Here is a 13,051-nt window from a genome sequence, read left to right on the forward strand (position 1 = left end):
GTTTCCCTCTTGTTTTTAATGGAATAATTCTAATAGCATTTACGTAATGTGCCAGCAGTTACATGACTTGAGAAAGTTTTGCTCCCATTTGCTGAAGGAGGTGGGAGGGAAGTAAGACAGAACAGTTCTGACTTGCTCTGGATAATCTCATCCTACAGCTAGGAGTAATCCTGTATGCTCAGTGGGGTTTAAGTTTGAGGATAATGACATTTCAGAGCTCCTGGTTATTTGAAGACAAAGGCCATACTAGCTCTTATTAGATATATATAGAAAATTAATGTCTTTTTTCTACCTATTCAAAATTAAGGCCTGGCACTGCAGATATGTATCTCCATATACCTTAGCACTAAGATTTGTGTGTTAAGTGCAAAGATTTAAACAACACAAAAAAAGGTTTAAATGATCAGGACAGCATTACTGTGACCTGGCCATGGCAAAAAAAGTTTTAAATTTGAAATAGATATGGAAAAGTGTTGTGGTTATTGTGTCTGCAGCAGTGAAGCTGATGGATCTTAGGAAGTGGTGCAGACTGATAATTTTCACACCTGAATGATACACAACCCACAGACAATTTAGGGTTTTAGTTGCTGAGAAATGCCCTGAATACAACATACTCAAGCTTAATTTTTTTTTGTTTGCTTAGTTGTTTGCTTATTGTCAACAGAAATCAATGCATGGCAAAATATTATGGAATAGAAAGTGCTTCTACTGTATAAACAAAAACCCTGGCTTATGTGTTGTATTTTAATTAATTGATTAGGCACTCTTGCTAAGATAAGGTGGTGAGACTGTGGAGTTGCATCACAAAAGCTGAACAGTGCTGCTCTTTTGCTCAGCTACTGCAATGAGAAATACTTTGAGTTTCTTCGAACGTTGCCACAAGTCTCTCATTTGATAGTTTTTTGGTGTTACGCAATATCTTCCCCCAAAACTTGTGTTCTTCTGCTACTCAAATACCTGGTTTGGGTACTTGAAGTGTTAAATACTGGTCTGTGCTATCATACTGATTATTATTTAGGATTAAAGCAAGCTGAGGAGTTGCAAAATGTATCCTTTATTTAAATTTCTTCTTACTCAACCCAAACCATTCTGTGATTCTGTGAAATGAATACAGGAAGAACACATGCTTGGTATCAGTATTAAAGAACTGACTGCTCAGTCTGTGGAGAGGTTAAACTCTGAGCCTTCAGTTTAATTTGCTTCCAGGGAGTAGATACAGGAGTTAAGTTTTAGATTTGAAATTTGAGAGCTCATACATTTAAAATTATTTTGGTGCATCAACCACAAATGTAGGCCTAGGAAATGTACTTTGCCCTGTATTGCCTAGTGCACCTTTTTCAAATAAGTGATTTTGGTGGTGGTGGAGCTAATTATACCCAGTTTGTCATCACATTTCTTTTACTTATTGATTACTTGTATATATTTTTAGGAGAACACGCTCCTTGCATGGACCATGCCCAGTGACCACGTTTGGACCAAAGGCCTGTATGCTGCAAAATCCTAAAACGATTATGTAAGTACTTATCAAATGAGTGGTATTATGCTTATTGTGTCTGGAAAAAACATTTGCTTTTCCAGTGTTCACCCCGGCTGTGATATGGAGAAGCTATTGGAAGTGGTTTGTTTATTCCCGCAACTTGAAATATGTAAAGAGCAGTGTTTCTGAGTGATAGAGGAACAAAACTTTTTATGGACAACACGAGGAGGAGTAATTGTTCTGTTTGTTGTGAAATCTGCTCCCTCTCCTGATACTATGTACTTGAGCTACAATTTGATTTCTGTATTTGATCTGTGGCACTTCCAGCGTATGCATATCATTTGCTTTTAGCCTCTGATAAAGTGAAATGTGCAAATAAAGATTGGTTTCTGCTCAGCAAGCATACATACTTTTTAATTTTGCAGGTTGGGTGGTGTGAAAGTGTTGCTGTTTACACCATATAGAATACACTTAATGAATGGTGTCTCAAGTTGGTCAAACGAAGAATGTCAGGGTAACCAAGTTAGTGCTCCCTATTTTTGTCTTTTTTAGAGGTTCTCTCCTGTTGTTCTTTCAGTAAGAATAAGATATTTAAGTATTTATTTGCCTAAATCTCTACCTAATAGTATTCCTCCTCAAAGCAGCTTGGTGGCACTCTTAACTTTTCCTACAGAGGTGTGACAGAAGCCTTGCTGCTTACAGTAACTCTTGGCTTCCTCATTCTTTTTGTTTCCAAGTCGGTGGCTTGCAGTTCACCTCAACCCAGCTCCTGCTGGTTTTTTTTATCCTACCTGACTGCCGAGGATGCTCCTCCCCGCGGGCTGGGCCAGCCGGGTGCAATATAAAGATGGTGTCAAGATCAGATGAGTTCAGAGGCTGCAGGCTATGCTGAGCACACAGCAGTCCCCTGCCAACAGGCTGCTTGTGCAGTGCTCAGGGGAGCTGGGGAGAAAAGGCTGCTCTCAGGAGGAGCCTGGAGAGGAAGGAAAGGAGTGTTTGAAGACCAGATTGTAAATTATTATTATTATTATTATTATTATTACTATCCTTAAGTTTTTTGTTGTGGCTTCTAAAAGCCCTTCAGTTTGAGTTTTTCTTCTCTACAGACAGTAATACTGTTAAACTCTCTTCACTGGAGAGAATTGTTTTAACAGAAGATTTTAGTTTTTCTGTACAGGCACAAGTTAGTGAAGGTTTTGGTTCAAATGCTAGTGAAAAACCTGCTTTCTGAGATTTAGGTAAGGTGACCAGGTGAATTGAATGACTAGTCAGTGAAAAAAGGATGGGGTGCTTGTGTTATTGGGGAGAGAGCAGGTCAAGCACCTGTTTTTTAATTCTTTCTTGAGATGGGATTTTTCTTGGAGAACCTTGCCTCTGAAGATCTGTAATAACCATTTTATACAGAATGTTTCTGTAAAGCCTCACAACTTCTGGTGGGGACTGGTAGAATTATTTAACTGGGGGAAAAATTATTAGAGAAAAATGTTTTCTTTTGAGTTAGCAGTTTATTAATAGGTGACAAAATCCTCAGCCTTTTCTTATTTTGGAGCTGTTGCATTTGCCTGAGTCCTGGGAAGAAACATGAAGATCTTAAAGCATGTTATGAATAACCTTTCATTTAGTAGAACTCCATGGGATGGGTGAGTACAGTTGAAATAGGCAGACAGTCTTCCATTTGAATGAAGTCTGTGTTAATTCTAGGTTTATGAAGTGAAAAGCTGTGCTGCAGTCCTTACTTCTTTGCCAGGTTTAGGAGATAGCCTCAGTCATCTTGAAAGAGTTTTGGAGATGGTTTTTCAGTGTGGACTTTTTTGCATTTTAGCAAAATGTGTTGAGATTTGAGGACTTTAATTTTGTGAAATAAACTCTAGCTTCCTTAGTCACCATTCTTATTGCAAATAGCTTATAGAACTTCAGCATCAGTTGCTTTGTGACTTTCAGCAGCAAAAAACACATTAATGCCACTTTTTCTGGTTTTAATTTATTCTATATAATTTATTTTCAGATCTTCAGCTTTTAGTCAAGTCAGAGGAAGCCTTCCACTACATCCTTAATCTATAGTTTCTGCTGTAGTTCTGGGTAGAATATAGAATACATTTTGGAAGGTAAACCAAACAGGTTATTCCACCTTTAACATTATCATGGGTGTTATTTTAACCCTTGAAATGCTAAATCCAAATCTCTTAGTGAATTGTTCAGCATTCTGCTAAGCTGCTTTGCTTTATGGATTATATCTGCACCATATGGAAAAGGATCAGATGCTTATAATATGTGTAATTATATAGCTTGGCAGTAGATGTAAAAGAAGGAAATCACAGCTAGGTATTCCTAAATCAACTAAATGTTTTACAAGACAACAGGAGGGTGCTGTTGCTGAACCCTGTTGAAAGATCCAAAAATATTTCTGTGTATATATATTCAGTTTGGGAGGTTCTCATGTCTTAGAATACTGTCCTGGCAACAGGCAGGCAGAGGTTTGTTTTTATGTAAAGTAGTAGTGGTGCTTCTTTAGGCAGATAAGCTTGTCTTGGGATCAAGACTAAAATAAAATAAATACAGAGATTAAAGCTTTAAAGAAATTCTGCACCAAAGTTTCATGTGCCTGGAACAGAGGTGTACAGGCATCTGTTCCTCTTTAAGCTTTTTATTTATGAGGCTTCGTTAAGGGATGCATGAGAGTTGCTAGTGCAGACCTCCCAGAATGCAGTTTATGTACTTCAGGGGTTTTTTCATAGTTTTTAAGGCTTATATTGAGTGTTTAGAACAGGTGGCCGTGTGAATCTTCATTATTTACCCTTCTATTTAGTGTTGTTTAGTATTAGTAGAAAAACTAGAATTTGTATCTGCATCTCTAGGCTTCAAACTGTAGTGAGAAAATTGACTGTACTGTTACTGGTTATAAAAATGCTGAAGGAAACAGTGGTAAAAAGAACATTTGGGTTAGAACTGTTGCAGTTTTAAAAAAAACTTGTATTAATTTAAGCTGTTTGACTTACAGTACTGGATGAGAAAAGAATTTATGCTGTAGCTTTTTATGATTCTTTAATTGCATGTTTCTCCTTATTTTGAGTCAGCTCAAGAGGAGAGAGCAGTAAATCAGACTTAGGGACATGTTCTTAACAGACAAGAATGCTTTCAAAGTAAAAGTGTTTTATTTTCTCTCTCTAGGCACATTCAGGATCCAGCAAGCCAGCGGTTGACATGGAACAAACCACCCAAGAGTGTCCTTGTTATTAAAAAGATCCGTGATGCCAGTCTGCTGCAGCCTTTTAAAGAGCTTTGTGTGTATCTTACTGAGGTAAGGAAATGTAAATTCCACTTTTTACCACAATTAAAGATTTCACAGCTGTTTTCAGTTACTGGTCCTGTTGAATGTGCAGAATTATATGATGCAAACAAATCGTTCTACCCTTTGCAACTGGAAGTGGAAAAACTTGTTTCAGAGCCTAAGATTGGTACTTAAGTACCTTAAGTACTGAGCTCAAAAAAAAAGGTAAAAACTTGCCTTCGTAAAAATCCTAATTCTTTCAGCTTTGAACAAATACAGCAATGTTACTGTAATATAATCTGTACTCCACAGTTTAGTTTATTAGATGGTCAGCGCATGCTGCAAAATACTTATTAGAATTAGACCACACATTAAAAATAAACTCCCCAACCAACAGATGCAGACCACTTCTGTAAAATACTAATTACATGTTTTAAACTAATGCAAACTATGGGGAGAGTCAAATATTTTGTCATTTTAAGAAGTTGTTAACGAGCTTATCTTACCTCTTTCCAGGAGAACAATATGATAGTGTATGTAGAAAAAAAAGTATTGGAAGACCCTGCTATAGCTAATGATGAAAATTTTGGACCAGTGAAGAAGAAATTTTGCACCTTCAGAGAAGGTATGTTAATGGTTTCTTGAAAATTTAAATATATTCCTTATTTGTCTTGGTGTTTCCTTAGTCCCTGCTAAACTATTGCATCTTTTGCAACAGAGCTCTTGTTACATTTTAGTTGTTTCCTTTATATTTGTGAGTGAAAATCAGCATTGCTGTATTTAATTTCTGTTAGGAAATTAAGATTTTGATAAAACTGTTTCTGATGATTCAGAACTTGTATTTCAATGTTGCTTCTAGATTATGATGATATCTCCAATCAGATAGACTTCATCATATGCCTGGGAGGAGATGGGACCTTACTTTATGCATCTTCACTTTTCCAGGTTCGTCTCTGTCAGAAATAGACTTAAGAACCTCTTTTCTTTTTGAAGTATTTGAAGGTTGTTTTGTGGTTTGTTTCTTTGTTGTGTTATTGAGTTCAGTTTTGTTCCTTTGCTGTTCATTCCTTTTTGTTTTGCTGTTTTTTTTAATCAAGCCTGTTTTACCCTATACCTTCTGAAACAATGTGTGTAATGTTTTGGTTTTGTTATGCACAGTTGAAGTTAATTCTAAGTCAAAATATTTACAGGCACTTAGTTGAAGTGTGAATTGCTTTTATTCAGTAGCTTTTAAATTCTTTTCTTTATTGATAGGGTAGTGTACCTCCAGTTATGGCTTTTCATCTGGGATCCCTTGGATTTCTTACTCCATTTAATTTTGAGAATTTTCAGTCCCAAGTCACTCAGGTTATAGAAGGTAAATTTAAGGGGACAAGGTGTGGTGTTTCTGTTTGTTACATTTTTCTGCAGCTTTTTCCAAGACTAGTACCTTTTCTTAACCAACTCATTTAGGTTGTCCCATTAAGACTGAGTCACAAGAAATGTCTACTTAACTAACAAAAGTATCACATTGCAGTGACCTGTTCAGTGCTGCTTTCTGTAAAGGAAAAAGGCAGAGACTTAACTTTGTCCTGTCTGGAGTAAACAAGTAAAGGATGATGAAGTTAAATGGCAGCTAAACATATAAATAGAGTGTAACTCTGAAGTTTTGGGTAGTCTGCTCCTCTAAGCAGTGCAGTGCTTAAATATTGACAAGTTGGGCAAATATTTGAGGAAAGAAATACTTTCTTTCTCCAATATGAGGTATCCAAAGTGGATTCCTGAACAGATGCACAAAATTCTCATGTTGCTCTTAATACATTGGCTTTTAATGTGTGTTTCTAATGCACTGATTTTTTTTTAAGCTTAGCTTTTGTTTTAGTGCAGATCACATGAGCCTAACAGTGCTTTCCAAGACTGATCATGCCCAAGTAGAACACACTAGGTTTAAATCTTACTTCAGCTTTGCTTGCTGCTACTAAAAGTTAGTTTTGAGTACTAACCAAATGTGGGCAATTACCTTGTAAAAGAAACTAGGAATGCTGAAAGCACAGGCACTAGAGGGATGGCATGTCACACAGTTTGCTAGTCAGGACAGGGGGTTATTGATTATCCCATCATAGCATTTTTGTGTACTTTCTCCTATGCTTCACTTCTAGGTAATGCAGCACTTGTGCTACGAAGCAGACTGAAAGTGAAAGTAGTAAAAGAGCACAGAGAGAAAATGACTGTACAGAATGGGATAGAAGAAAATGGAGTAGTGTCTGCAAATATTGAGAAAGAAGTGGGCAAGCAAATTATGCAATATCAGGTCAGAGGGCAAAATAAGCAAAAGAACTATTATGCTGTTTGGAAATTGCTCGTACTTGTTTTATTATAACTTTCCCCTTTTCATCAGTTTATTTACATTAGCCCAATAGTTTGGGACTGGTCCATATTTCACAATATGTGTACTAAATAATAAGGAAGTGGTGTGCATCATTACTTCCTGCATTCATAACTGCTAATATTGTACTTTGCTGTAGTAATATTTTTCCTTCTATTTTGAAGACAAAGTAGTAGTTTTAAAATGGGATATCCTAAAGATTTTTACAAGTGAAAAGAAGAACCCTGCACATTGTTAGTAGGAAGCATCTGGAAATAATTCTTAACAGCTAAAAACTTCAGCTGGCATTTGATAAGGCAGTGTAGAGGGAAGCTAAATCCATTTTTCAGAATTTTTCAGAGATCTGGCAAGCATGTCTGAGTTTGTCATTTGTTACATTGCCAAATCAGTGATAGCTGTAATATTGATGTCACTGCAGGTCCTAAATGAAGTTGTAGTGGATCGTGGTCCTTCTTCTTACCTTTCCAATGTAGATGTCTTTCTAGATGGACACCTGATAACAACAGTGCAAGGAGATGGTGAGTCTGCTTCTTGAGCACATTTCTGATCAGTTCATATGTAGACTGGTGCAGTTTTACTGGAGGATTTTCTCACATGGAGACAAAATCTCAAAGTTTGGTTTGCTGGTGACAGGAAATGTTAGTGTGCAGACCAGGTGTGTTTATTCAGTGGTCACTTAAGTGTTCCACAGCAAAGCATTAAAGTGGTGTAAGCTTTGCTTGTGGGCTTGTGAAGGCAGATGTGAGTTTCTTTGGGTATGGTGTGTTTAGGGCTGAAGGCAAGAAATTTGCTTGGATACTGAAATTGGCTGAAGGCCAAAGATCTCGACTCTTGAAATAAAGAAGTTAATCTTTAAATCTTTACCCTTAAAAAAAGTGAGTGTCACTGTTACAAAGTTGTGCAACCTGAGATCTGGGAGTTTGTGCAACTTACATGAAGCCATAGAACAGATGTGCAGTGCCAGGATTAGGAGAGCTCCTGACTTTTTTGCATACTATGCTGCAATTATCCTGGGAAATCCAAGTTGATACATTCTCTGCTTCATTTTCCTATTGGTGCTGTTTCTTAGTTTTCTCCCCAAATGCCACACTGATTGTAATGCAAGTGAAATTTCTGCTTCTTTCACAGGAGTCATTGTCTCCACGCCGACTGGTAGCACTGCTTATGCAGCTGCAGCAGGAGCTTCTATGATTCATCCAAATGTTCCTGCAATAATGATCACCCCAATCTGCCCTCACTCATTGTCTTTCAGACCTATTGTTGTCCCTGCTGGAGTGGAACTCAAGGTTAGTTTTCTTTGTTATTTCTCTTTCTCAGTTACAAACTTTTGTAATGACCGTGTGAACTGGACCGAAACGGAGAGGGTAAGAAGTGCTGTGTGTATCTCCTGCATACTTTCATTTGTAGGAGGATCAGATCAAGCCTGGCTGAAGAATGCAAATAATGTACCCACTACCAGAATGCTTTACACTGCTTCCTGCTGGATTGTGCTTGTGTGTAACAGATGATGAATTTTGGTGCAGCTGTAAAGTTGCAAAGAGTTGGCTCTATACTCAGGGAGGATGGAGGAGGTGTTTGTTCCTTGCTCTTGAAAAGTAGGTTTTGGACCTGAAATTTAGTTCTTTTCTCTTTTTTCAGATTATGCTCTCCCCAGATGCCAGGAATACAGCATGGGTTTCCTTTGATGGAAGGAAGAGGCAGGAAATATGCCATGGAGACAGGTCAGTCCTGTTTTTCATTGTAGCATCTTTCTATAATTATAGAAAATACTGATTCATGCACTCTTCTCATTCTCTAACATCTGTCCAAAGGGCAGCTGGCAGTGAAGAAACAAGTTTTTATAAACCCTTACACCTCTTCCAGCACAAATTGCAAGTTTTTAATTTGAAGTTTTTTAGATCTTCCAATGTAAGCAAGCAAAATGTTAAGACAAAAGCATGTAACCATTGCCTTCTGGCAAGGAGCATGGACATGTCTTTAGAAAATTCTATAAATTTAACTTAAATCTTAGGAGCCTGATGAGCTGTAAACCAATAGGACTTGCATGTAAGCAGTGGCTCTGAATAATTCCCCATGATTTAAACTTTATTAACTTAGTGAGTAGTTGTGGTCACTTGCTATTTCCTTGAGTGAGCACAATGCAGCTTGCCAAGTTTCCTCAGTTTTTCTGTGCAAAATGTGGTAGCTTATCCTAAGAGAAGGCAATTTCAGGCAGGTGTGTGGTATGTGACAGGTAGGCTTGCTGTGCAGGATGACTTTTTTTTGTTCCCTTGGTCCATACAAATTGCCAGGAAAAATCTATAGCTCCATCTTGAACTGTTTGCATTTGCTCTGAGGTTGGAAGTTGTATAGAATAGATCAGGAGACTGGTAAGAATTCAAACGTGAGGTTTGGCTCTTTATTAGGTGCAGGACTTTGTGGTGCTGTTGCTTTCAGTCAGGACACCATGGAGTGGGTTCAGCATTCTCCCTGTGTCAAGGGATGCTCTCCCCTGTGCATCTGCTGGGGCTGATGCCTGGCTTTGGTTATGTTTAGCTGAGTTTGGTTATTGCTTGGTTATGGAAACTTGCTGCTTCACCACATGGTGAATAGGAAGGTGAATAGGAGGTTGATTTTTTTTGTTGTTCTGTTTTTGCCCTTGACTGACTGGGGTGTTCCTGTGTTGTTGCAGTATTAGCATCACTACCTCTTGCTATCCCCTCCCTTCCATCTGTTTCCGAGATCCTGTGAGCGACTGGTTTGAAAGCTTGGCTGAGTGTTTACACTGGAATGTTCGGAAGAAGCAAAATAACTTTGCTGTTGAAGAAGAAGAATTTTGAGTGTCTACATCAAACAAGACTCGTGGGAATGGGAAATGGCAGTATCCCTTCTATGTTTTGGGGTTTTTTAGGGTTTTTTGGCTAACAAGTGTGGTCACCATCTCAGACGTATATAGTGACGATAGCTTATAGCTCTCTGATCTGCTGATGGCTGGAAATTATTGTGCTATTTCCTGTCCACCAAGACTAGGAATGGAAGAAATTAGGCTCTGATTGTTGTAATCCAATGTGAATTTCCTTTCAATGAGCAATCTGAAAGTGGATTATTTCTGATTGGTATTGAAAACTGCATCTGATGTAACTTGTAACTTACCAGTAACATGGCAGGCTGAATGTAGATACATAACAGAAAAGTGGCATTGAAATAGCCTGTTTAATTTGGTATGTTTGTAATTCCATTTAAAACTGCTATGCATATAAAAGCTCTGAGAAATTTTTCTTTAAAAAAAAAAAAAAACAACCCAAACCTTTGTTAGCTTAAATGTCTTGCCCAGAACAGCTCCCCCATCAAGAAAGCACTTAAATTACTTTCTCCTTACTTGTGAATGTGACTGACTGTGAAAAAACACCAATGAAGAATGTTTTCTATTAATAGATGGAACTATTAAAAAACCCTATATATTTTTTTCTATACATACACATATCTTATGCCCATTTGAACAGTGCTTGACCCTTGGCTGTCATCACTGTAAATATCCACAAATAGCATGGATGAGCATTAGTGTGGGCTTAGTTGGTTATTACCGTGATCTCCACTTCAGAGGCTGAGCTAGTTGGTAGCTCTGCAGTTCCTGTTGGTGAGAAAAATCATGTTGGTTTTTCTTTTTTCTTTTTTTTTTTTTTTTTTTTTGTTGTTTGATTCTCTGGAATAAATGGTAGCTTTAGGGACTATAAAGTTAAAAAAAAAATAATGTTTTTTTTCAAGTGTTTGAGAAGAATCTGGATTTCAGTTCCTGGAATATTGTCTAGTTCCACTGTTGTCTTGGAGAAAAAGAAAATCCTTCCCTAGGCCCTGGGTGCCCTCTACTTCCATAGACACCTTCCAGCTCTTGGTGCTGAGTGATGCAGAAAGGGATACTGCTCTGTGGGCTGCTAAAGGAGAGGACACATTCCCAGTAGAGTAGCAATGGTGCCTTCAGCACACTCAAAATATTCAAAGTCTCTTATTTACTTTTTTAAGATACTTTCAAATATTTCTAACTTCTCTGTGTACATATTTTATTGTATGGGCTTTTATGAAAGAAAAACAAAAAACAAGAAAAAAAATGGTTGGGAAAAAAAGGGTTTGTACTGTACTTTAACTGAGAAATATCAAACCCAAGTATAATGTTTACATTTATGTTCTCTGTGGTGCAGTCTCATGATCATACTATCCAAACTTTAGCATTTTCAGAGTCTTGCTACATTGGTCATTGAAGGAATGGACATTACCTGTTGAATTTAAGCCTTCAGCATAATATTGTGGAGGAATTAATTTACTAATTAAGGTGGGATTTCCTTGAAAGTGGAGTGAGAAGCTCTGTTGAACTTTTCATGACTGTCTTACATTGTTTATGTGGTCCAAAGTAGTAATGAGAGATGTATTGATTTCCAAACTTTGCCTGTCCTGCTGTTCTCTGATGGTTTCAATAATGTCTCTTCCATGTTGGATGCTGCCCTAGTCTGTCTGACTTTATTAAATCCAGGTGAGACTTTTCCATAAAAGACACACAAACTCTGGGTTAATTACACCAACCACGATGAAAATTTGTTAATATAAATTAACACTCAGTTTGTAAATTTTGTAACATAGAGTGTTTGGTCTAAGTAGACAAATTCTGTGGTATCTTGGAGACTATCCAGATAGCTTTTGGGATTTATCTTTCACTTGAATCTGCAGTAATTGTTTGATCACTGTTTTGAAGCTGCTTACGGGTTTCTTAGAGGGAGTATTCAGTTATCTAATAACTGTTTACTGTTTGAACTATAGAAGTGTCAGACTTTTTGCTTTGAAATTGTTTTATTTAAACATGCAATAATTGAGAAAAGGAACAGGGTATAGTGGGTATATAAATGTATTGTTAAGTGAAAACCAAGCAGAATAGTAGGGGCACTAGGAAGTGGGAATCATTCTGCGGAGGTGAGGCGAAATGATTCATGAGCCTTATCTAGTATTTTTTTAAAGATAAAACTATATTCAGCACTTTTTATTTATGCTTTTTATAATAGAAAATCTATTATTAACTATATTGCTGAACTTTAATTTTCAGAGTGCATAGGTCATGAAATCTGTAATCAAAACTTACTGAACTCTTTTCTTAGGTCTAGCTTAGGGGTTGTCTTTACATTTATCATGTACTGCAATTGAATTCCTGGCTTTGAGGCTGCTGCAGTTTTGCTTGTACAGCTGTTCCCCTTATTTGGATCACTGGTCAGCCACCTAGAGAGCCACACTTACTGGCTATAGGAAGGAAAGTCACATGGTGAGTTTAGTCTTTGCTTTCCCTTCCAAAAGCTGCAGTGACTATAATTGTACTACCTGCTTTATAGCAAAACATAACTCAAATTGTGTTAATACATTACAAATTTATCTTTACTGTACAAAGTCCCTTTTCAAGGCCTTTAATCCACAAAGCAGCACTTCAGGAGCAGGCTAGTGAGGCTGATACAGCACTCAAGCTTTGCAGAGTTAACTGCTTGTGGTGTGGGAACTCCTGTTCAGACCACAGCTGAACCAGAAGCAAGCTGTAATGTGGACCTGGTTATATTGACAATAAAAGCTCATTTTGCTGGTGTAGCTTACTCAAAGGAACTTGGTTAAACTGTACTAGTAAAATAGGGTTTTGCTGATGAAGAGTAGTGTTTCTAATATAAGGGTTTGTAAATGTCACTGTACCTACAAATCCTTCCAGTCTACAAAGGGCCAAAATGGAAGATTGGAATTTTTTTTTTAAATTTATTCTCCAAGTAGACTTCAAGAAGTTATTACCAACTGATGTAATATGGAATAAAGCAGTGTTCTGAATTTTTAAAAGAGGAAACATCCCGTTACATATTGTTAATGCTTTGAAAATTTGTTTTAAATACTGTTGAAAACAAATATTTTTCAATTTCAATAAAATCTTTTTGTAAAGTTGGATTTG

General features: G+C 37.2%; 1 protein-coding gene across 8 annotated transcripts in view; it reads left to right on the top strand.

Annotated features, from left to right (window-relative positions):
• Window positions 1–13,047, top strand: part of NADK (NAD kinase) — a 22,168-nt gene extending 9,121 nt beyond the window's left edge. For 5 of the 8 annotated variants that reach the window (XM_030463580.1, XM_030463582.1, XM_030463579.1 and 2 more), the window contains 10 exons: window positions 1,430–1,513; window positions 4,646–4,775; window positions 5,262–5,370; window positions 5,605–5,690; window positions 6,000–6,102; window positions 6,884–7,035; window positions 7,529–7,628; window positions 8,239–8,396; window positions 8,749–8,831; window positions 9,782–10,104. In XM_030463580.1, coding sequence (XP_030319440.1) covers window positions 1,430–1,513; window positions 4,646–4,775; window positions 5,262–5,370; window positions 5,605–5,690; window positions 6,000–6,102; window positions 6,884–7,035; window positions 7,529–7,628; window positions 8,239–8,396; window positions 8,749–8,831; window positions 9,782–9,929 — 1,153 coding nt within the window. In that variant the 3' untranslated portion in view covers window positions 9,930–10,104. Of the gene's footprint in view, window positions 1–1,429; window positions 1,514–4,645; window positions 4,776–5,261; window positions 5,371–5,604; window positions 5,691–5,999; window positions 6,103–6,883; window positions 7,036–7,528; window positions 7,629–8,238; window positions 8,397–8,748; window positions 8,832–8,908; window positions 9,135–9,781 lie in introns of those variants that run through there. The other 3 variants (XM_030463578.1, XM_030463577.1, XM_030463583.1) reach the window with 3 other exon arrangements.
• The last annotated feature ends 4 nt before the right edge of the window (window positions 13,048–13,051 follow it).

The sequence above is a fragment of the Calypte anna genome, chromosome 21 (assembly GCF_003957555.1).
Source record: "Calypte anna isolate BGI_N300 chromosome 21, bCalAnn1_v1.p, whole genome shotgun sequence".
Classification (NCBI taxonomy): Eukaryota; Metazoa; Chordata; class Aves; order Apodiformes; family Trochilidae; genus Calypte; species Calypte anna.